Source organism: Notothenia rossii (genome assembly GCF_949606895.1).
Source record: "Notothenia rossii genome assembly, chromosome: 3".
Classification (NCBI taxonomy): Eukaryota; Metazoa; Chordata; class Actinopteri; order Perciformes; family Nototheniidae; genus Notothenia; species Notothenia rossii.
Window position 1 is genome coordinate 89,424,243 of NC_136901.1, and position 25,776 is coordinate 89,450,018.

General features: G+C 37.1%; 2 protein-coding genes and 1 long non-coding RNA gene across 3 annotated transcripts; all 3 read left to right on the forward strand.

Annotated features, from left to right (window-relative positions):
• Positions 1-5,808: 5,808 nt before the first annotated feature.
• LOC307033074 (Fc receptor-like B) lies at positions 5,809-25,750 on the forward strand (the record flags this gene model as incomplete). Its single annotated transcript, XM_079671343.1, has 9 exons — positions 5,809-5,840; positions 22,871-22,903; positions 23,332-23,652; positions 24,100-24,363; positions 24,665-24,919; positions 25,097-25,216; positions 25,334-25,349; positions 25,450-25,541; positions 25,632-25,750. Exons 4-9 carry the CDS (start codon positions 24,258-24,260, stop codon positions 25,748-25,750), a joined length of 708 nt encoding a protein of 235 aa, XP_079527469.1. The 5' UTR covers positions 5,809-5,840; positions 22,871-22,903; positions 23,332-23,652; positions 24,100-24,257.
• LOC307033952 lies at positions 8,753-11,250 on the forward strand. The gene is made up of 3 exons (XR_013806727.1): positions 8,753-8,847; positions 8,939-9,155; positions 9,491-11,250. It is a non-coding gene; the product is annotated as an uncharacterized lncRNA (long non-coding RNA).
• Positions 13,173-15,733, forward strand: LOC307030907 (uncharacterized protein). Its single transcript, XM_079667544.1, has 8 exons — positions 13,173-13,279; positions 13,399-13,414; positions 13,515-13,603; positions 13,759-13,809; positions 13,892-13,948; positions 14,029-14,088; positions 14,453-14,541; positions 14,661-15,733. The coding sequence occupies exons 3-7, from the start codon at positions 13,552-13,554 to the stop codon at positions 14,533-14,535; spliced, it is 303 nt and encodes a 100-aa protein (XP_079523670.1). The 5' UTR covers positions 13,173-13,279; positions 13,399-13,414; positions 13,515-13,551; the 3' UTR covers positions 14,536-14,541; positions 14,661-15,733.
• Positions 25,751-25,776: the final 26 nt, after the last annotated feature.

The following is a 25,776-nucleotide window of genomic DNA, read 5'->3' on the forward strand; positions in this document are numbered from 1 at the left end:
GAGATAAAGAAAGCTTAGTTTCATCTGAATTAAACTTTGTTTGTTTAAGAGAGATGTTTTATACAGTTAATCTATAACAGGAACGTTTAATATAAAAATCAATATTAATAAAGATTACTTATAGTAGCAGCGTCCGGGCCTGGAAAAGCCTCTCAATTTCCCATTCTTCTGATCGTTGGGCTGCTTGGTGGAGTTGTACTGATTATTCTCCTGCTGCTGTTCCTGTATTTATACAGAAAGTCAAAAGGTGAGATCATTTTCTTCTGATATCAGATTGACTCTAATGTAATCACATGTACTGTTTTAACAGTAGAACACCTTTGCAATGCAAAATAATATAGTAGTACTTCTTTTTTTTTAACAGATTCATGCTGTATCAGGTTGGTACAACGCTCTATTTTATTTCATTATGAACATGACAGCAGTGATATGTTCCTTTCATAAATCCACTTCATTATCTTCATGTGTTTTGCCCACCAGATCTCAGAGCACCAATCAGGGCCCTGCTACAGACCACATGATCAACCAGGATGAAATTCGAAACATGCCACAATATTCTACTCTCCTCCATGGTCAGCCATTGTCGAGTTTAATAATATGATTTATTTTAACTTTTTGTCTTAATTGTGATTAAAATGTGGCTTGATTTTCACTTCTCTGTAGGTGATCGTTGTCTCTATGAAACAATAGGAGGGCCTGTAGAAGCTGGAAATGGTACAGTATATCCTCTGTGTTTAACATGGAGTAATACAAATACTACTGCAGTGGCCAGCAGTGTCTAAATAAAGTACAGGAATTTTCCTTTGATACATTATTTTAATCCTTCTACCAGGTGCCTGTAATGAACCAGAAGAGAGCCTTTACTCAAATGTGGCAGCAGGTAATGTCAAGTACAAAACACTTTTAAACATATACACATAAATATACTAAAAGCTTTTATAATGTGTTGTGCTGCTTGCCACTTTCAGCAATGAGTAAATCCACCAAATAAAGCTTTTACACTTTTTGTGCATTGTTATACAGCATGTTGTTTTCCTTTAATGTCTTGGTTTAATGATACATTACTTAAAATATCATAATTATTAAATGGCAAATGTAAATACGTTCACACAAAAATGAATTGGCATTAACATACATTGTTTTATTCAAAAATAATTGACGGTACCATGAGCAGAAATGACCCAATGATAATAATTTATTTTGGTTTTCTTCCAGATCAATAAAGACATCCTCATGGACAGAACCAATGGAGCGGATAAAAACATGAAAAACAACATCCTTGTTTCAGCAATTGAGTGTATTTGCTGCTTTTGTGTAAATAGCGCAGTGCCTTTTAAAAAAAAAAGCCTTTCTAGGAACATGGTGAATGCTTTGCAATTCAACTGCACTTACTTTCTGTGTACTTATATTTAGTGTAAAACATTGTACTACCACCTTATCTGTTAAATGTCTGATTCAGATCATGTGGCTCGAACCTTGTTGTACATTGAGTGATATTAGAGCCAGATACTAATATATGCAGTATGGACACATGCTTTAGCACTGTAGATGCACACAGTGGACACACAAATATATTATTAATAAAACCCAAATGCAATTATACCTGCATGTAAAGTTCAGTGAAGGATTCTTACTAGATGCTACCACAGGGTGCCCACAAATTATCTAATGCCTTGAATTTATCAGCAGAAGTAGTCTCTTGCAAAGGCCAAAACATCTGAAGTCACAGCACCACCAATAGGTCAAACAAGCTTTTCAGATTCAAAGGAACTGAAGCACACACCTTTTGTACAATGTATTTGTTTTCTTTCAGATCTGTAGGGCCCGTTTTTTGTTTTTTATTTGTAAAAATAAAAATAACTTGGTTTATCTTTTCTAATTTTTAATCATACAAATGTTTCTATATTGTGTGAAGCAGATTAACCAAAATAACTAAGAACATGATGGAATTTCTCATGCGCTTGTCACCAATAGAAAAACATCAACCCATAAATCTTATCTTTATTGCATGATTTCAATGCAATCAAAGCAGTAAAGCCTTTCCAGGAAGAAAACAAGGCAGAACATTTTATATTTTTCAAACATGTTATTGTCATTACAATTTTTAAATGGAAACCAAAACCCTCTTAAGCCCCAAGCCTGTTTTTCAGGTTTCAGGCTCGAAAATGACATTCCCAGAACAAATGACCATATCTTCCCTTCTAAAAGGGTTAAATAAATAATCTTTTTTTTCAAAGTAAAATATGTTGTACTTATAGTGAAAACTAACCTTGGATGATGGGTTAGTAGACTAAAAGCTTTAGGAATCCAAAGTACAACATATATTAAGTACCCTGTATCAAGATTGATGCAAAACAAGTGATATTTTACATTTTTAGACAGATTTAGCAAATAAAACCTCTTCTGGGGCCATTTGGGTGGATTTTCCTTATCTTTGGCCCCCCTTGCTCGATTTTGACAGGTGACATCTCTTTCTGACCATTAGAGCCAATAGAATCGAAGGGAAATCGTCCCTCACACAGTCATGTTTAAAAAAAGAAAGGTGGCATTTTCGTGCATTCAATCTTGCTACAGAGCATAGGAATGGCCTGCTCTGATATTTGAAAACGGAATTGCAGTTTTATTGCTTATAGATTATCAGAACATTTCAAAGGGGACACAGACACATTGGATATTAACCTATGGATTAACTACAGCATCGTTTTTATCGTTTTAATGCCATTGAAGAGCATTTTTGACCAGACAAAACCAAGGTAAGCCATGTTAGCGTTTTAGGCTAACTAGCGCTACATGTTTTGATGTACGTTTTTGATGATAACGTTGCGAGTTTATATCTTTCAGTGTTGAGGTGGGCACCGTTAGATTCTGTGTCTTTGCGATCATACACGATGTGTTGGATGTGCAGCTAAGATAAGTAATAAGGGAGCTAGGAGTGATTTTCAGTTCAGTAATAGGTTAGCATTTTTCGCCCGGGGCTAATTCAGAGGGTCAGTGTTAGCATTGTGTGTTTTTTTTGAAAAAAAAATGAAAAAGATCAGTTAAATGAGTTTTTTCCTGTAATATGTATATAAAATATTCATAGTTTATTAAATATTAAGGTTCCTTAGACGTTGTTTCCTGCAAATGACGCGATTTTGGCCCCGGAACCGGGTCCATGGGGCTTAATAATAATAATAATAAATAATATAATAATACATAATATTTATATAGCACCTTTCACGAAACCCAAGGTCGCTTTACAAGTCGGGTAGGGGGGGAGTAGGGGAAAAGAGACAGACAGGTTGGGGGGGGGGGGGGCAAGCAAGTAGCGGAAAAATAAACCTATCAAACTAACTATATAGTGGGGAAAGCCTTGGTGAAAAGGTGCGTTTTGAGGGCTTTTTAAGCTTAAGAGGTTTTAATGCACTTAAAATATAATCTGTTTTCTGCTAGTACTTTCACTTTATTATCTCGTATGATTTCAAAATGTGAATATACTTTACTGTGTTTCTTGTTCATGAGCATAATTTCCACTGAGGACAGGGGGGACATGTCCCCCCCACTTTTCAAAATCCTGTTTGTGTCCCCCCCACTTTTCAAATGTGTTTTAATTTTTTGTACGCAAGCGCTTATCGCCAGGGAGGAGCACAGCCTCTGTGTGTGTGTGTGTGTGTTTGGCACTAGTGCATTTTGAGTGAGTGAGAGCGAGCGAGAAAGAGAGAGAGCGCACCAGATACAGGGATTTTTGTTATTAGCATCTGGTGCTAGCTCAGAGCTAACGGACATTAGAAGCTGTTTCTACAACAAGGAGAGGGAGAACTCTCGCCTGTCAGACTGAGAGGCTGATTACTACAGCTCAGTGAGGTAAAGGACTCTGAGGGTTTAGATCAGGGGTCGGCAACCTTTTTCATATGAAGTGCCATTAAAAAGAAATTGTGATCAGTGTGCCGACGATCCTGAATTGTCAACAGGGGGGACGGGGAAGCAGTTTGTGGACCTCTTTCACCTGTCAGCGCAACTTACATGATGCCGTTAATAATTGTTTGAACGGCATAATAATAATGAAGACCTTTCCGTTCTGTGATTCTCCAGAACACACAGATGGCCAGTCCCCCCCTGTGTAGCATGTTAAAGAGAGCGGGGCTGCGTTGCGTGCACGGCTTCCTTCTGCAGGTAACGGGGATACGCGCTCTGGTGGCGGTCTCGTTCAGGATCCAAAAATACAATTTAAATATTTATTCCACTTATTTATTCCACTTATTCCTAGTGTGCCACTGGTTACGGTGCGAGGGGTTGCCGACCCCTGGTTTAGATAGTTAACTGTAGACTAAGTTATCTCAGTGGGTCTCAAACGGTTTGGTCACCATTTATGTACATATTTCCAATGCACACCTTTATTTAATATAGTTATAAACAATAAGGTAGGAAATCATTCCAGTGTGTACTAGGACAGTGCAAAATAAAAAATACAGTTTCAAAGGGAGTGATTAGTCAAATATGCGTAAATAAAAGAAAGAATGCTATCTAGGTAACATAAGATAAAGTTAGGAGAGAGGAGGGACTGAGATGTTAATCAAATAAACAAGTTTAAATAATTTGTTATTGTTTGTGATCAAGGATTTTTGATTATTTAAATATATACAGTTCTGTTTCATGTGTGTTGAGTGCTGTATCCATAAATCCCTTAATTTCCCCTCAAAGTGCGTGTAAACGTATACAAACAATATGCTGGATGTAGAGAGATGGAAGAAGGGAATCTACTGACGCACTACCGCAAACAATACTTTGTCCAATTTGTGTAAGTATGTTTTACTGAGGATATTTATTTTACTTTTTCTCCAGTCACTGTGCAGTTATAATAGAAGATTGATTTCGATATATGACCACAAGGTGGTGTCAAACTACTTTATCTGATACTTTACCTACTCTACTCAAATAGTCCTTCTGAAGTCTGGCACCAGGCTCTGATGTCATGTAACTCCTAACTAATAACTAAACAATTGACTGCTTACGGTTCACTTCCTTAGCTTAGCACTGATGCATGGAAGTGGAAGCTTTCCATTTTGACTACCCACCACATTTAAAACTACACAGCTACTGAAGTGTCGTGGTATTATTTATTTCGACCATTTTTATGGAATTAACTTGATCTTTGTTCGACTGTGGATCAAATGTTGCACCTAGAAAAAACATATTTTCTGTATTCAAATGATTGATTTATTACTAATGATATAGATATGAAATGTTGCTCCCTTAAAGTAGATAGAGTCTATCTCGAGGAGGGGGCTGGACTTTGTCTCTCTTCACATTCACTTCTGGTAAAGAGACTATAAGAGACTTCCTGTGGTTGAGGTTGCTTCTAAACTTAAACTTGAACTCCTCCATAACACTCCATCACTGCATTTCAACTATTTGGTTAAAGCTGTTACACACATTTTCATATGAAATATTGGTGAGAAGGCCCATGGATTATAAAGTGAGAATGACGCCTGCAATTGAATCTCCTTCTTAAAACTGTATGCACTTTATTTTTTCTAGAAAGACTTTATGCAGCAGCCTTTAGAGAAGCATCAAGGATATGTTAACACCTTATCTCTGTTCATCATTAGAGGATATCTAAACCAAGGTGCAAAAAATGTGCTGTGTTAAAAGCTGCTCAGTTGTGTGAGCTTTGTTTAAAAGGGAAGGAAACCCTGACCGTGTAAAGAAGTTAAAAAAAACTCTCTAGTTCCTGATTGCTCTTCATATGCTGCAGTTTCAGTCTTTTTATTTGCACAAAGTAGAAGAATTTCTCAGAAGCAGATTCTCAGTGTTGGATGTGAAGATGGGACACACTTTGCTCTGTCTACGGGGTTTTTTCTGTGAGTACTTTTCCAGTTTTAATTGCCATTGATACAACTTTTTAAAAGCCTGAGGTTAATATATATTTCTGTCAGTTTGATAATGTCTGATTTAGTTTCATACTTATTTCAGTTCTGTATTTACTTTACCGTGGACAAGCTCAAGGTAATTATACCATTTTCATACTTTTTGTTTACTCATTCTAGACGAATCTACTGATGTAACTCTCCAAACAACTTCCGTTTGGTCAATGTATAAAACTGTTTTTGACAAAAAGAAAACACATTTTACTTTTTGTATCTTGTGATGGTTTCTAGATGCTGTACTGACCATTGAGCCAAACTGGACAACTTTTTTTACCGGAGAGTCTGTTACCTTCAAGTGTGACTTTGCAGGAGACAAAGACAGCGACTGGTTTTACTCAATCTACAGGAATGATCAAGAATGGGTTCCTTACGTCAAACATGAGAGCTATGAGTTACATTCTCTAACTCCAGACTACAGTGGTGTATACCAATGTTGTTTAGATCAGAAGTGCTCAAAAAAGAAAAGCAATAAAATCTATCTAAATGTATCAGGTAAGTGATCAAAGTAATACCACCATGACCAAGTTCAATACAAACATTTTTTAAATATTTATGAGCCAATAATGAGTATTAAAATGAGAAGACAGGGATCAGTCTCTTACATCAAATCATTTACATAAAGATAATACTTCACCAACAAATCTTGTTATACTTTATTACCTGTGACAAATGGATTGTTTTCACATTGACAGTTTCTGAGAGTAAGTCATTTATTATCAGTTCACTTTTTTTTACTGTATATAGAAATAGTATTTTGGTTATTATATTTAAGTACAGTTCACACTTACGTTTGTTTTTTTACATCCTGTATGCAGAAAATATGTAGGATCCAAGGAGTGCATGTAACCCACCAATTATACATCATAATGTTATCATTCTGTGAAATGTTGTTTTCCAACAGACGGACCTAAGGCTGTCCTCACTGTGTTTCCATCATGGCCGAGTCCTGGAGCCTCAGTAACTCTGAACTGCAGCGTTGATCATCCTTCTGCTGGCTGGAGCTTCTACTGGTATAAGGCTGTTCCCAAACTGTCACACAACTCCTACAACTATGAGCTGCTACCTGGCAGCGAGAAAGGGACTGAACAGCATCTCTTCATCATTGATGGACAAACACACACAGCAGGATATGTGTGCAAAGCAGGAAGAGGAGAGCCAGTGTATTACAGTGGGCCGAGTGAACCTAAGTTTGTCTGGTCTGGAGGTCAGTATGTTCTTCCTTTTTCTTTCTTTCTGTAGTTTGTACCACCATTTGGCCAACAAATGTCTTTCTCAAAGTTTGCCTGGTCTTGAGGTTTGTTTTGACTTTTCCATTATTGCAAAATGGAACAAAGTCACTTATTTTGGGAACTTTTCTTTTACACCAGCATCAGGTCATAGTTCAGTTTTCAAAACCTTTCTCTAAAATAAATTAAGTGTCAGTTTTGCCATACCAATGCATTGTCTTCTTCAGTCTGCAGGGTTTAAATGTCCACTCTTTGTGTGTTTCAGATTTGAATTCAGCAGCGTCTCTCACAGTGAGTCCTGACAGTGTGCAGCACTTCACCGAAACGTCTGTGTCACTGAGCTGTGAGGGAAACTCCACTGAGTGGAGAGTGATGAGGTTTTCTAAATCTGACAACCTTTATCCCTGTTCTTCCTGGGGGACAATGACTGGATCCACATGCACAATAACCAGCAGACGGGTTAGTGGAGTGTTCTGGTGTGAGTCTGAAACAGGACAGTTCAGTAATGCAGTCAACATCACTAAAGATTGTGAGTTTTAATTATTTAAAATGTTTGTTTCTGAAGTATTATGTTGTTTTGAAATGTGAAGGTCACAACAAGCATTAGCCAAACGTCTCTTCAGATTAGTAAAACTTCATAAAAAAGGCTAACTTGCGAAGTGGTTTCCATGGTTACTTCTCTCAAAGATCAAAGATAATATTCTGTGTTTTAATGTCCTCATACATCTACCTGACATTTCAGCTTCTGCCAGACTAGGCCAGTTGTGCATAAACATATTAAATCTGCAAAAGCTGATGACTCTGTCAAAGCCTTTTTATTCTTTGATTACTTTTCAGATTATGAAATTATCCTGGTGAGTCCTGTCCGTCCTGTGGCTGAGGGACGTTCTGTCACTGTTAGCTGCAAGTTCAAGACAGGAACTGTTCTTTATAATGTGAATTTCTATAAAGATGACAAACTCATCCAGAACGAAACCAGGAAGCAGCTGACCATCTCTGCAGTGTCAAAGTCAGACGAAGGCTTTTATAAATGTAAACGGAGAGATCCAGCAGATGGTAGGACGTCACCAGAGAGTTGGTTCTCAGTCAAATGTAAGTATGATTTAAAAACCCTTCCTTTTTTGTAAGCTGTGTTACAGTCTGAGATAAAGAAAGCTTAGTTTCATCTGAATTAAACTGTGTTTGTTTAAGAGAGATGTTTTATACAGTTAATCTATAACAGGAACGTTTAATATAAAATAAATATTAATAAAGATGAATTATAGTAGCAGCGTCCGGGCCTGGAAAAGCCTCTCAATTTCCCATTCTTCTGATCGTTGGGCTGCTTGGTGGAGTTGTACTGATTATTCTCCTGCTGCTGTTCCTGTATTTATACAGAAAGTCAAAAGGTGAGATCATTTTCTTCTGATATCAGATTGACTCTAATGTAATCACACGTACTGTTTTAACAGTAGAACACTTTTGCAATGCAAAATAATATCGTCGTACTTTTTTTTTTTTTTAACAGATTCATGCTGTATCAGGTTGGTACAAAACTCTATTTTATTTCATTATGAACATGACAGCAGTGATATGTTCCTTTCATAAATCCACTTCATTATCTTCATGTGTTTTGCCCACCAGATCTCAGAGCACCAATCAGGGCCCTGCTACAGACCACATGGTCAACCAGGATGAATTTCAAAACATGCCACAATATTCTACTCTCCTCCATGGTCAGCTATTGTCCGGTTTAATAATATGATTTAATTGAACTTTTGGTCTTAATTGTGATTAAAATGTGGCTTGATTTTCACTTCTCTGTAGGTGATCGTTGTCTCTATGAAACAATAGGAGGGCCTGTAGAAGCTGGAAATGGTACAGTATATCCTCTGTGTTTAACATGGAGTAATACAAATACTACTGCAGTGGCCAGCAGTGTCTAAATAAAGTACAGGAATTGTCCTTTGATACATTATTTTAATCCTTCTACCAGATGCCTGTAATGAACCAGAAGAGAGCCTTTACTCAAATGTGGCAGCAGGTAATGTCAAGTACAAAACACTTTTAAACATATACACATAAATATACTAAAAGCTTTTATAATGTGCTGTGCTGCTTGCCAGTTTCAGCAATGAGTAAATCCACCAAATAAAGCTTTTACACTTTTTGTGCATTATTATACAGCATGTTGTTTTCCTTTAATGTCTTGGTTTAATGATACATTCCTTAAAATATCATAATTATTAAATGGCAAATGTAAATATGTTCACACACAAATGAATTGGCATTAACATACATTGTTTTATTCAAAAATAATTGACGGTACCATGAGCAGAAATGACCCAATGATAATAATTTATTTTGGTTTTATTCCAGATCAATAAAGACATCCTCATGGACAGAACCAATGGAGCGGATAAAAACATGAAAAACAACATCCTTGTTTCAGCAATTGAGTGTATTTGCTGCTTTTGTGTAAATAGCGCAGTGCCTTTTTAAAAAAAGCCTTTCTAGGAACATGATGAATGCTTTGCAATTCAACTGTACTTACTTTCTGTGTACTTATATTTAGTGTAAAACATTGTACTACCACCTTATCTGTTAAATGTCTGATTCAGATCATGTGGCTCGAACCTTGTTGTACATTGAGTGATATTAGAGCCAGATACTAATATATGCAGTATGGACACATGCTTTAGCACTGTAGATGCACACAGTGGACACACAAATAAATTATTAATAAAACCCAAATGCAATTATACGTGCAAGTACTGTTCAGTGAATGATTCTTACTAGATGCTACCACAGGGTGCCCACAAATGATCTAATGCCTTGAATTTATCAGCAGAAGTAGTCTCTTGCAAAGGCCAAAACATCTGAAGTCACAGCACCACCAATAGGTCAAACAAGCTTTTCAGATTCAAAGGAACTGAAGCACACACCTTTTGTACAATGTATTGGTTTTCTTTCAGATATGTAGGGCCCGTTTTTTGTTTTTTATTTGTAAAAATAAAAATAACTTGGTTTATCTTTTCTAATTTTTAATAATACAAATGTTTCTATATTGTGTGAAGCAGATTAACCAAAATAACTAAGAACATGATGGAATTTCTCATACGCTTGTCACCAATAGAAAAACATCAACCCACAAATCTTATCTTTATTGCATGATTTCAATGCAATCAAAGCAGTAAAGCCTGTACAGGAAGAAAACAAGGCAGAACATTTTATATTTTTCAAACATGTTATTGTCATTACAATTTTTAAATGGAAACCAAAACCCTCTTAAGCCCAAGCCTGTTTTTCAGGTTTCAGGCTCGAAAATGGCATTACCAGAACAATTGACCATATCTTCCCTTCTAAAAGGGTTAAATTAATAATCTTTTTTTTCAAAGTAAAATATTTTGTACTTATAGGGAAAACTAACCTTGGATGATGGGTTAGTAGACTAAAAGCTTTAGGAATCCAAAGTACAACATATATTAAGTACCCTGTATCAAGATTGATGCAAAACAAGTGATATTTTACCTTTTTAGACAGATTTAGCAAATAAAAAACCTGCTCTGATATTTGAAAACGGAAATCCAGTTTTATTGCTTATAGATTATCAGAACATTTCAAAGGGGACACAGACACATTGGATATTAACCTATGGATTAACTACAGCATCTTTTTTATCGTTTTAATGTCATTGAAGACCATTTTTGACCAGACAAAACCAAGGTAAGCCAAGCTAGCGTTTTAGGCTAACTAGCGCTACATGTTTTGATGTACGTTTTTGATGATAACGTTGCGAGTTTGTATCTTTCAGTGTTGAGGTGGGCACTGTTAGATTCTGTGTCTTTACGATCATACACGATGTGTTGGATGTGCAGCTAGGATAAGTAATAAGGGAGCTAGGAGTGATTTTCGGTGCAGTAATAGGTTAGCATTTTTCTTTCGGGGCTAATTCAGAGGGTCAGTGTTAGCATTGTGTGTTTTTTTTGTTTTTTTAAATGAAAAAGATCAGTTAAATGAGTTTTTTCCCGTTATATGAAAATAAAATATTCATAGTTTATTAAATATTAAGGTTTCTTAGACGTTGTTTCCTGCAAATAACGCGATTTTGGCCCCGGAACCGGGTCCATGGGGCTTAAGAGGTGCACTTAAAATATAATCTGTTTTCTGCTAGTACTTTCAATTTATTATCTCGTATGATTTCAAAATGTGAATATACATTACTGTGTTCTTGTCTTGTACAATCCCTACAGCTATGAGCTGCTACCTGGCAGCGAGAATGGGACTGAACAGCATCTCTTCATCATTGATGGACAAACACACACAGCAGGATATGTGTGCTTAGCAGGAAGAGGAGATCCAGTGTATTACAGTGGGTGGAGTCAACCTAAGTTTGTCTGGTCTGGAGGTCAGTATGTTCTTCCTTTTTCTTTCTTTCTGTAGTTTGTACCACCATTAGGCCAACAAATGTCTTTCTCAAAGTTTGCCTGGTCTTGAGGTTTGTTTTGACTTTTCCATTATTGCAAAATGGAACAAAGTCACTTATTTTGGGAACTTCTCTTTTACACCAGCATCAGGTCATAGTTCAGTTTTCAAAACCTTTCTCTAAAACAGAATGATGATTGACTGATTCATCTTCTGGACTTGACTGAATTTGAACACAAAATAATCTCTTTTCATCCTGACACATGAGTTGTTGTTCGCCATGGTTCAAACCTTAGACTTTGTAAATCCAAAACCTAATAATATAAGGCTTCTACAATACATTAGATATAAGTGGAAAGTGTTTTCTTTATTTTTTTAGTTTGGAATATGTTTTAAGATATTTATCTGCTGGTTAAATAATTTAAGACATATAACAATACATATAATTAAACACATTTGTAGTGTGAGATTGAGGCACGGGTACTTTCCCTTTTGTTTTCCTCCTACTTTAGTTTGTTCCCGTTTGTTTTTTCAGGGTAAATTAAGTGTCAGTTTTGCCATACCAATGCATTGTCTTCTTCAGTCTGCAGGGTTTAAATGTCCACTCTTTGTGTGTTTCAGATTTGAATTCAGCAGCGTCTCTCACAGTGAGTCCTGACAGTGTGCAGCACTTCACCGAAACGTCTGTGTCACTGAGCTGTGAGGGAAACTCCACTGAGTGGAGAGTGAGGAGGTTTTCTAAATCTGGCTACCTTTATCCCTGTTCTTCCTGGGGGACAATGACTGGATCCACATGCACAATAACCGGCAGCTGGGTTATTGGAGTGTTCTGGTGTGAGTCTGAAACAGGACAGTTCAGTAATGCAGTCAACATCACTAAAGATTGTGAGTTTTAATTATTTAAAATGTTTGTTTCTGAAGTATTATGTTGTTTTGAAATGTGAAGGTGACAACAAGCATTAGCCAAACGTCTCTTCAAATTAGTAAAACTTCATAAAAAAGGCTAACTTGCGAAGTGATTTCCAGGGTTACATCTCTCAAAGATCAAAGATAATATTCTGTGTTTTAATGTCCTCATACATCTACCTGACATTTCAGCTTCTGCCAGACTAGGCCAGTTGTGCATAAACTTATTAAATCTGCAAAAGCTGATGACTCTGTCAAAGCGTTTATATTCTTTGATTTCTTTCCAGATGATGAAATGATCCTGGTGAGTCCTGTCCGTCCTGTGGCTGAGGGACGTTCTGTCACTCTTAGTTGCAAGTTCAAGACAGGAACTGTTCTTTATAATGTGAATTTCTATAAAGATGACAAACTCATCCAGAACGCTACCAGGAAGGAGCTGACCATCTCTGCAGTGTCAAAGTCAGACGAAGGCTTTTATAAATGTAAACAGAGAGATCCAGCAGATGGTAGGACGTCACCAGAGAGTTGGTTCTCAGTCAAATGTAAGTATGATTTTTAAAACCCTTCCTTTTTTGTAAGCTGTGTTACAGTCTGAGATAAAGAAAGCTTAGTTTCATCTGAATTAAACTGTTTGTTTAAGAGAGATGTTTTATACAGTTAATCTATAACAGGAACGTTTAATATAAAATCAATATTAATAAAGATTACTTATAGTAGCAGCGTCCGGGCCTGGAAAAGCCTCTCAATTTCCCATTCTTCTGATCGTTGGGCTGCTTGGTGGAGTTGTACTGATTATTCTCCTGCTGCTGTTCCTGTATTTATACAGAAAGTCAAAAGGTGAGGTCATTTTCTTCTGATATCAGATTGACTCTAATGTAACCACACGTACTGTTTTAACAGTAGAACACTTTGCAAAACTTAATAACATAGCAACAAATGTCTTCTTTTTTTAACAGATCCATTCTCTATCAGGTTGGTACAACACTCCATTTTAATTTCATTATGAACATTACAGCAGTGATATGTTCCTTTATAAATCCACTTCATTTACTGCATGTGTTTTGCCCACCAGATCTCAGAGGACCAATCAGAGCCCTGCTACCGACCACATGATCAACCAGGACGAAACTAACCAGAGAGAAAATGCTTCCGTTCTTCAGGGTCAGCCTGAATCCTTAATACGTTTTGAATGTATTGTTAACGTTATTGACCGAGTAGCATTTCCATTTCTCATTGGTTGTTTTTAAAAATGTAGGAGTTCATCTATTATAGAGGGATTTCAATATGAATTTGGTTTGATATAGATTTCTCTTCAGATAATGCCTGTCTCTATGAACAAATCAAAGGCCCTGAAGAACCTGCACATGGTACAGTATAGTAAATATAAATACTGGAATATGACAATTCAAGGTTCACTCTTTTAAATATAAAATAAATTGTATATTTCAGATGAATCCAGGGATGTGACATATTCTTTGCTCGAGCTCAAAAACATTTCTAAGAAGGGTGAGTGTTTGAATTTATGTTGTAACAAAAACATGTAATAAGTTTTGTTTTTTCATGCTTTCACCTGATCCGTCTAACAGGGAAGAAAAATGAACCGGAGGATTGTGTTTACTCACATGTGAAGATGACGTCAGCTGCAGGTATGAAGAAATACTACCTGCTTTAAGTTTTTGTTATTGTGCCTGCTAGTGTGTCATTTTTAAATGTGCCACAAGGTGTCGCCAAAGTCAGCAATGTTCAAACCCTACACAAAACTTTGTCAATGTTTGTTAAGTTTATTTTGTGTCAGTTCTATGCATTCATGAAAAAACCATCAGGGCATATTACATTTCATTCATCTGTTTCCATTAATGTATAACTGTTGTGAATCATCATGAGCAATTCCTTCTATCAAACTATCACTTTACCCTCTTGGGATGAAAATGCATACCAGTACATTTTCATTTTTAACTGGGGGGGGAATACTATATAAAAAAAAAATTATAATAATCTCTTAATTCATAGGGAAGTCAAGTCCTGCACCAGCGGATGAAAGTGTTTATTCTGAACTCAAACCAGGAACAGCTCTTGGTAAAATTGCAGCCTAACATCATGTAAGTATTGGGATTAATCACTTTATACATTTCATATATTGTTAAATATATTGTAAATGGGAGTAATATGTCAATTCTTTAAAGGATTAAACCATTTTTCTTCTTTGGTTTTCTTTCAGATCAAACAATGCCTTCTGTAAGGACAAGACTAATGGAAACAACAAACCAAAACGAAACCTTTGTTTATTAAATTTAGACCCTCCAGAAAAACGCGATCCTGCGATCGCAGAATTTACCGCATAATCAGCCAAATGGCGCAGATTTTTAAAAAGCCGCATATTTATCAAAAGGCCGCCTAATCCCCGCATTTTTCCACACAAAGTTGAGAAGAAAAAAAAGTTAACTCGTCTTGACGTGACGTCATCAGCTCGCGCATCACAGAATGTAAACAACACTGTATAGAGCTCATTTACCAACGAACATTTCTACTAAAGACCGGGCAAAAAGTGGGGGGAAACTATTCTGCACCCTGTGCAACTGTGTGTTGCAGCATAAGAGAAAATCGACGGTGGCGACCCACTTTGATTCATTCAAACATTCGAAAATGCTTTCTGCTGCTGCGGACAAGAAAGCCATTCAACTCCCGTTCACCGAGGGATCAACCTCCAAAACCCTTTCGAGGGCTACCAGAAACGAAGTGAGTAGCCTACAAGATTGAAGCTGGTCAGATAACGAACGAGTAAATGAAAAAAGAATGAGGCGGTGAAGTGTGTGTGTGTGGGGGGGGGGGGGGGGCGGTGGTGTGAGATTAAAATAGCCCAATTGCTTTTACAATAAATAAACATTGAATGTGTTTAATTGAATAGTAAAGGGGTTTAACGTTAGTGGCAGTTTGTGTGTGAGAGAGAATAAATAAGACAGCCCAATATTTAAAAAAATTGTTATTCTTTTCCCCCGCATATTTAGCATATTTCGCAACTTTCCGCATATTTCCTAACTTCCCGCAATTTCACCGCATAAAATCACATAAAACCCCGCATGTTTAATCGCATAATCAAGGATTTTAGCCCGCGTTTTTCTGGAGGGTCTAATTAAACCTTATCTGCAGCTTTGCTCTCCATTTATCAGCCAGTATTTTGTACAGTTCATGTAATCGCGGAAAATGTGAAATAAATGCATCGTATGGCTTTAATCTATGTTTATTTAAAAAAGTTAGCTTTGTTTTGCATCAATAAACTTGACTTTAATTGTTTCTAGATTCTTCTTTACACAAGGTGTTTGTTTTGTTTCATCATCCTCCCTTTTGTTTTGGTGATCCAGTACAGTCATGCTTTTAGGTGACAGGAATAATTTAGAGGTGCAAGAGCTGAGATGTGACCAAAAAGATGTCACTTTGAATCATCGGCCTTGTTACTAGTGATGAAGCAGAAGAAACATCTAATATTAGAGGTTTACAGGATGGCTATTTTACCAACAAAACCTAACTTTTATCTTCTGTTTTTAGATGATAAATGATCAATTATCAGAATTACAATTGTAATAAAAGTCAGGTAAAGAATGAAAAGAGGTTAAATCATTCTGCAGTTGTCTCGATGAACCATCTAACTGTTGGCGTTAAATATATCTGCCTGTGAAACACAAGTATAATACTGCCATCCATGTTTACTTGATTATGAGTTGAGCAAAAATGACTATTTACTCTGCCTTTTTAAAGTGGGATCTTGGTAGAGAGGGAAGTTCAAATGTATCTGCATGGCATGAGCATGAATTAGTCATGCCAATATAAAACAGGAAGGAAAGAGAGACTAGTTATTCTTAAGAAATGTGTAAATAACCAATGAGCTCATGTCGACATCAGATTTCTTCCCACAGTGCTCTGTCAGTCTTCCTCAATTTTCTTAAAGTGTTAAAGTGGACGTATGTGTATGAGAGAGAGAGTCTGTGTTAATTTTGGCAGCTGTTTTTGATTTAGTCTTAGTCTTTAGACGAAAATGGTTATTAGTTTTCGTCACATTTTAGTCATTCCTATCCTTCGTAGTTTTAGTCTAGTTTTAGTCGACGAAAACTCAAAACGTTTTAGTCAACTTTTGGTTGATGAAAAATTACATTTTAGTCAACTTTTAGTCAAAATGTGTCTCTATACGTACTCTCTGAACGCTCCGTCCCCGGCAGATCTCTGTGTCCGCTGCAGCGTGTCTGTTAGGCCCCGCCCCCCGCACACAGAGAGACACATGGAGATTGCTCTTCTGGAGTGAAGAGAGCGGAAATAATGATATTGCAAGTTAAAAAACGTAAGATGCATTTTGACAGACAAGATGGACACTTGGGAGAAAATATGCTGCGTTTTGAATGTCCGATAGTCCACCATTAACACCTTAGTCCCGTCTCGTCAACGAAAACTAAATATACATTTCGTCATAGTTTTCGTTATCAAGAATCTATTTTTAGCTCGTCATCGTCATAGTTTTTTTTTTTTTTGTCATAGTTTTCGTTGACGAAATTAACACTGGTGAAGTTGGGACACACTTTGCTCTGCACACTGGGGTTATTCTGTGAGTACTTTTCAGACCCCTGGGCTAGGCCATTCCCTCAACTAAATGTGCTTCTTCTTTAGCCACTCCTGTGTTGCCTTGGCCGTATGTTAAGGTTTATTGTCGAGCTGGAAGACCCATCCATGACCCATTTTCAGTGTCTTGGCTGAGGGAAGGAGGCTATCGGCCAATATTTCACGGTACATGGCCCCGTACATCCTGTACTCGATGCCGGGAAGTCGTCCTGTCCTCTTAGCAGAGAAACACATTTCGTCCTGTTGACTGTTGGGCTGCTTTGTGGAGTTTTAGTGATAATTGTCCCGCTGCTGTTCCTGTATCTCTACAGAAAATCAAAAGGTAAGAACCTTTTCATCTGATATCAAATGAATTAAACTATAATGACTCAAAATCATACATAACATGTACCGGAAACCTTTGCAATTCAAGAAAAATGTGACTAATCAAATGTTTTTCCTTTTTTCAACAGATTCAGTCTTCATCAGGTCGGTACAACCCTCTTTTATCTCATTTTGAACATTACAGCAGTTACATGTTGAAGTCAATCCACTTCATTATCTTCATGTCTATGGCCCACAAGATCTCAGAGCACCAATCAGAGCCCTGCTACAGACCACATGATCAACCAGGATGAATTTCAAAACATGCCACAATATTCTACTCTCCTCCATGGTCAGCCATTGTCCAGTTTAATAATATGATTTATTTGAACTTTTGGCCTTAATTGTGATTAAAATGTGGCTTGATTTTCACTTCTCTGTAGGTCATCGTTGTCTCTATGAAACAATAGGAGGGCCTGTAGAAGCTGGAAATGGTACAGTATTTCCTCTGTGTTTAACATGGATTAATACAAATACTACTGCAGTGGCCAGCAGTGTCTAAATAAAGTGCAGGAATTGTCCTTTGATACATTATTTTAATCCTTCTACCAGATGCCTGTAATGAACCAGAAGAGAGCCTTTACTCAAATGTGGCAGCAGGTAATGTCAAGTACAAAACACTTTTAAACATATACACATAAATATACTAAAAGCTTTCATAATGTGTTGTGCTGCTTGCCACTTTCAGCAATGAGCAAATCCACCAAATAAAGCTTTTACACTTGTTGTGCATTGTTATACCGCATGTTGTTTTCCAGTAATGTCTTGGTTTAATGATACATTACTTAAAATATCATAATTATTAAATGGCAAATGTAAATATGTTCACACACAAATGAATTGGCATTAACATACATTGTTTTATTCAAAAATAGACAGTACCGTGAGCAGAAATGACCCAATGATAATCATTTATTTTGGTTTTCTTCCAGATCAATAAAGACATCCTCATGGACAGAACCAATGGAGCGGATAAAAACATGAAAAACAACATCCTTGTTTCAGCAATTGAGTGTATTTGCTGCTTTTGTGTAAATAGCGCAGTGCCTTTAAAAAAAAAAAGCCTTTCTAGGAACATGGTGAATGCTTTGCAATTCAACTGTACTTACTTTCTGTGTACTTATATTTAGTGTAAAACATTGTACTACCACCTTATCTGTTAAATGTCTGATTCAGATCATGTGGCTCAAACCTTGTTGTACATTGAGTGATATTAGAGCCAGATACTAATATATGCAGTATGGACACATGCTTTAGCACTGTAGATGCACACAGTGGACACACAAATATATTATTAATAAAACCCAAATGCAATTATACCTGCATGTACTGTTCAGTGAATGATTCTTACTAGATGCTACCACAGGGTGCCCACAAATTATCTAATGCCTTGAATTTATCAGCAGAAGTAGTCTCTTGCAAAGGCCAAAACATCTGAAGTCACAACAGCACCAATAGGTCAAACAAGCTTTTCAGATTCAAAGGAACTGAAGCACACACCTTTTGTACAATGTATTGGTTTTCTTTCAGATATGTAAGACCCGTTTTTTGTTTTTTATTTGTAAAAATAAAAATAACTTGGTTTATCTTATCTAATTTTTAATAATACAAATGTTCTGTATTGTGTGAAGCAGATTAACCAAAATAACTAAGAACATGATGGAATTTCTCATGCACTTGTCACCAATAGAAAAACATCAACCCATAAATCTTATCTTTATTGCATGATTTCAATGCAATCAAAGCAGTAAAGCCTGTCCAGGAAGAAAACAAGACAGAACATTTTATATTTTTCAAACATGTTATTGCCATTACAATTTTTAAATGGAAACCAAAACCCTCTTAAGCCCCAAGCCTGTTTTTCAGGTTTCAGGCTCGAAAATGGCATTCCCAGAACAAATGACCAAATCTTCCCTTCTAAAAGGGTTAAATTAATAATCTTTTTTTTCAAAGTAAAATATTTTGTACTTATAGGGAAAACTAACCTTGGATGATGGGTTAGTAGACTAAAAGCTTTAGGAATCCAAAGTACAACATATATTAAGTACCCTGTATCAAGATTGATGCAAAACAAGTGATATTTTACCTTTTTAGACAGATTTAGCAAAAAAAACCTCTTCTGGGGCCATTTGGGTGGATTTTCCTTATCTTTGGCCCCCCTTGCTCGATTTTGACAGGTGACATCTCTTTCTGACCGTTAGAGCCAATAGAATCGAAGGGAAATCGTCGCTCACACACTCATGTTAAAAAAGGTGGCATTTTTGTGCATTCAATCTTGCTACAGAGCATAGGAATGGCCTGCTCTGATATTTGAAAACGCAAATCCAGTTTCATTGCTTATAGATTATCAGAACATTTCAAAGGGGACACAGACACATTGGATATTAACCTATGGATTAACTACAGCATCGTTTTTATCGTTTTAATGCCATTGAAGACCATTTTTGACCAGACAAAACCAAGGTAAGCCATGTTAGCGTTTTAGGCTAACTAGCGCCACATGTTTTGATGTATGTTTTTGATGATAACGTTGCGAGTTTCTATCTTTCAGTGTTGAGGTGGGCACCGTTAAATTCTGTGTCTTTACGATCATAAACGATGTGTTGGATGTGCAGCTAGGATAAGTAATAAGGGAGCTAGGAGTGATTTTCGGTGCAGTAATAGGTTAGCATTTTTCGCTCGGGGCTAATTCAGAGGCTCACTGTTAGCATTGTCTTTTTTTTTTTTTTTAAATGAAAAAGATCAGTTAAATGGGTTTTTTCCCGTTATATGAAAATAAAATATTAATAGTTTATTAAATATTAAGGTTACTTAGACGTTGTTTCCTGCAAATGACGCGATGTTGGCCCCGGAACCGGGTCCATGGGGCTTAACAGGTTTTAATGCACTTAAAATATAATCTGTTTTCTGCTAGTACTTTCACTTTATTATCTCGTTTGATTTAAAAATGTGAATATACGTTACTCTGTTTCTTGTCCATGAGCATGGGCGTAATTTCCACTGAGGACAGGGGGGACATGTCCCCCCCACTTTTCAAAATCCCGTTTGTGTCCCCCCCACTTTTCAAATGTGTTTTTAATTTTTTGTACGCAAGCGCTTATCGCCAGGGAGGAGCACAGCCTCTGTGTGTGTTTGGCACTATTGCATTTTCAGTGCGTTAGAGCGAGCTAGAGAGAGAGCGCACCAGTTACAGGGATTTTTGTTGTTAGCATCTGGTGCTAGCTCAGAGCTAACGGACATTAGAAGCTGTTTTTACAACAAGGAGAGGGAGAACTCTTGCCTGTCAGACTGAGAGGCTGATTACTACAGCTCAGTGAGGTAAAGGACTCTGAGGGTTTAGATCAGGGGTCGGCAACCTTTTTCATATGAAGTGCCATTAAAAAGAAATTGTGATCAGTGTGCCGACGATCGTGAATTGTCAACAGGGGGGCGGGGAAGCAGTTTGTGGACCTCTTTCACCTGTCAGCGCAACTTACATGATGCCGTTAATAATTGTTTAAACGGCATAATAATAATGACGACCTTTCCGTTCTGTGATTCTCCAAAACACACAGATGGCCAGTCCGCCCCTGTGTAGCATGTTAAAGAGAGCGGGGCTGCGTCGCGTGCACGGCTTCCTTCTGCAGGTAACGGGGAGACGCGCTCTGGCGGCGGTCTCGTTCAGGATCCAAAATACAATTTAAATATTTATTCCACTTATTTATTCCACTTATTCCTAGTGTGCCACTGGTTACGGTGCCAGGGGTTGCCGACCCCTGGTTTAGATAGTTAACTTTAGACTAAGTTATCTCAGTGGGTCTCAAACGGTTTGGTCACCATTTATGTACATATTTCCAATGCACACCTTTATTTAATATAGTTATAAACAATAAGGTAGGAAATCATTCCAGTGTGTACTAGGACAGTACAAAATAAAAAATACAGTTTAAAAGGGAGTGATTAGTCAAATATGCATAAATAAAAGAAAGAATGCTATCTAGGTAAGATAAGATACAGATAGGAGAGAGGAGGGACTGAGATGTTAATCAAATAAACAAGTTTAAATTATTTGTTATTGTTTGTGATCAAGGATTTTCGATTATTTAAATATATACAGTTCTGTTTCATGAGTGTTGAGTGCTGTATCCATACATCCCTTAATATCCCCTCAAAGTGCGTGTAAACGTATACAAACAATATGCTGGATGTAGAGAGATGGAAGAAGGGAATCTACTGACGCACTACCACAAACATTACTTTGTCCAATTTGTGTAAGTTTGTTTTACTGAGGATATTTATTTTACTTTTTCTCCAGTCACTGTGCAGTTATAATAGAAGATTGATTTCAATATATGACCACAAGGTGGTGTCAAACTACTTTATCTGATACTTTACCTACTCTACACAAATAGTCCTTCTGAAGTCTGGCACCAGGATCGGATGTCATGTAACTCCTAACTAATAACTAAACAATTGACTGCTTACGGTTCACTTCCTTAGCTTAGCACTGATGCATGGAAGAGGAAGCTTTCAATTCTGACTACCCACCACATTTAAAACTACACAGCTACTGAAGTGTCGTGGTATTATTTATTTCGACCATTTTTATGGAATTAACTTAATCTTTGTTCGACTGTGGATCAATTGTTGCACCTAGAAAAAACATATTTTCTGTATTCAAATGATTGCTTTATTACGAAGGATATAGATATGAAATGTTGCTCCCTTAATGTAGATATAGTCTATCTCGAGGAGGGGGCTGGACTTTGTCTCTCTTCACATTCACTTCTGGTAAAGAGACTATGAGAGACTTCCTGTGGGTGAGGTTGCTTCTAAACTTAAACTTGAACTCCTCCGTGACACTCCATCACCGCATTTCAACTATTTGGTTAAAGCTGTTACACACATTTTCATATGAAATATTGGTGAGAAGGCCCCATGGATTATAAAGTGAGAATGACGCCTGCAATTGTATTTCCTTCTTAAAACTGTATGCACTTTATTTTTTCTAGAAAGACTTTATGCAGCAGCCTTTAGAGAAGCATCAAGGATATGTTAACACCTTATCTCTGTTCATCATTAGAGGATACCTAAACCAAGGTGCAAACAATGTGCTGTGTTAAAAGCTGCTCAGTTGTGTGAGCTTTGTGTAAAATGGAAGGAAGCCCTGACCGTGTAAAGAAGTTAAAAAAACAACTTCCGTTTCTAATATTACGTTGCATTTGTTTCTCTCTAGTTCCTGATTGCTCTTCATATGCTGCGGTTTCAATCTTTCTATTTGCACAAAGTAGAAGAATTTCTCAGAAGCAGTATCTCAGTGTTGGATGTGAAGATGGGACACACTTTGCTCTGTCTACGGGTTTTTTTCTGTGAGTACTTTTCCTGTTTTAATTGCCATTGATAAAACTTTTTAAAAGCCTGAGGTTAATATATATTTCTGTCAGTTTGATAATGTCTGATTTAGTTTCATACTTATTTCAGTTCTGAATTTACTTTACCGTGGACAAGCTCAAGGTAATTATACCATTTTCATACTTTTTGTTTACTCATTCTAGACGAATCTACTGATGTAACTCTCCAAACAACATCCGTTTGGTCAATGTATAAAACTGTTTTTGACAAAAAGAAAACACATTTTACTTTTTGTATCTTGTAAAGGAAAGCAATAAAATCTATCTAAATGTATCAGGTAAGTGATCAAAGTAATACCACCATGACCAAGTTCAATAAAAACATTTTTTATTTATTTATGAGCCATGTTGATGTGAACACGCAGTTTGGACAAGTTCTAATATATAATCTGTAAATTATTGTAACGGTTAAACAGCTCCACTGACGTTTTTCACATACTGTATGCAGAAACTATGTAGGATCCAAGGAGTGCATGTAACCCAATTATACATCATAAAGTTATCATTCTGTGAAATGTTGTTTTCCAACAGACAGACCTAAGGCTGTCCTCACTGTGTCTCCATCATGGCCGAGTCCTGGAGCCTCAGTAACTCTGAACTGCAGCGTTGGTCATCCTTCTGCCGGCTGGAGCTTCTACTGGTATAAGGCTGTTCCCAAACTGTCAGACCACTCCTACGGCTCCTACAACTCCTACAACTATGAGCTGCTACCTGGCAGCGAGAAAGGGACTGAACAGCATCTCTTCATCATTGATGGACAAACACACACAGCAGGATATGTGTGTAAAGCAGGAAGAGGAGATCGAGTGTATTACAGTTGGCAGAGTGAACCTAAGTTTGTCTGGTCTGGAGGTCAGTATGTTCTTTCTTTCTGTAGTTTGTACCACCATTAGGCCAACAAATGTCTTTTTCAAAGTTTGCCTGGTCTTGAGGTTTGTTTTGACTTTTCCATTATTGTAAAATGGAACAAAGTCACTTATTTTGGGAACTTCTCTTTTACACCAGCATCAGGTCATAGTTCAGTTTTCAAAACCTTTCTCTAAAACAGAATGATGATTGACTGATTCATCTTCTGGACTTGACTGCATTTGTTAAATAGTTTAAGGCATAAACAATACATATAATTAAACACATTTGTAGTGTGAGATTGAGGCACTGGTACTTTCACTTTAGTTTTCCTCCTACTTTAGTTTGTTCCCGTTTGTTTTTTCAGGGTGAATTAAGTGTCAGTTTTGCCATACCAATGCATTGTCTTCTTCAGTCTGCATGGTTTAAATGTCCACTCTTTGTGTGTTTCAGATTTGAATTCAGCAGCGTCTCTCACAGTGAGTCCTGACAGTGTGCAGCACTTCCCCGAAACGTCTGTGTCACTGAGCTGTGAGGGAAACTCCACTGAGTGGAGAGTGAGGAGGTTTTCTAAACCTGACTACCTTTATCCCTGTTCTACCTGGGGGACAATGAATGGATCCACATGCACAATAACCAGCAGCTGGGTTAGTGGAGTGTTCTGGTGTGAGTCTGAAACAGGACAGTTCAGTAATGCAGTCAACATCACTACAGATGGTGAGTTTTAATTATTTAAAATGTTTGTTTCTGAAGTATTATGTTGTTTTGAAATGTGAAGGTGACAACAAGCATTAGCCAAACGTGTCTTCAGATTAGTAAAACTTCATAAAACAGGCTAATTTGCGAAGTGATTTCCAGGGTTACATCTCTCAAAGATAATATTCTGTGTTTAAATGTCCTCATACATCTACCTGACAGTTCAGCTTCTGCCAGACTAGGCCAGTTGTGCATAAACTTATTAAATCTGCAAAAGCTGATGACTCTGTCAAAGCCTTTATATTCTTTGATTTCTTTTCAGATGATGAAATGATCCTGGTGAGTCCTGTCCGTCCTGTGGCTGAGGGACGTTCTGTCACTCTTAGCTGCAAGTTCAAGACAGGAACTGTTCTTTATAATGTGGATTTCTATAAAGATGACAAACTCATCCAGAGCGATACCATGAAGGAGCTGACCATCTCTGCAGTGTCAAAGTCAGACGAAGGCTTTTATAAATGTAAACGGAGAGATTCAGCAGATGGTAGGACGTCACCAGAGAGTTGGTTCTCAGTCAAATGTAAGTATGATTTAAAAACCCTTCCTTTTTTGTAAGCTGTGTTACAGTCTGAGATAAAGAAAGCTTAGTTTCATCTGAATTAAACTTTGTTTGTTTAAGAGAGATGTTTTATACAGTTAATCTATAACAGGAACGTTTAATATAAAAATAAATATTAATAAAGATTACTTATAGTAGCAGCGTCCGGGCCTGGAAAAGCCTCTCAATTTCCCATTCTTCTGATCGTTGGGCTGCTTGGTCGAGTTGTACTGATTATTCTCCTGCTGCTGTTCCTGCATTTATACAGAAAGTCAAAAGGTGAGATCATTTTCTTCTGATATCAGATTGACTCTAATGTAATCACACGTACTGTTTTAACAGTAGAACACCTTTGCAATGCAAAATAATATCGTAGTACTTCTTTTTTTTTAACAGATTCATGCTGTATCAGGTTGGTACAACACTCTATTTTATTTCATTATGAACATGACAGCAGTGATATGTTCCTTTCATAAATCCACTTCATTATCTTCATGTGTTTTGCCCACCAGATCTCAGAGCACCAATCAGGGCCCTGCTACAGACCACATGGTCAACCAGGATGAATTTCAAAACATGCCACAATATTCTACTCTCCTCCATGGTCAGCTATTGCCGGTTTAATAATGTGATTTATTTTTACTTTTTGTCTTAATTGTGATTAAAATGTGGCTTGATTTTCACTTCTCTGCAGGTCATCGTTTTCTCTATGAAACAATAGGAGGGCCTGTAGAAGCTGGAAATGGTACAGGATATCCTCTGTGTTTAACATGGAGTAATACAAATACTACTGCAGTGGCCAGCAGTGTCTAAATAAAGTACAGGAATTGTCCTTTGAT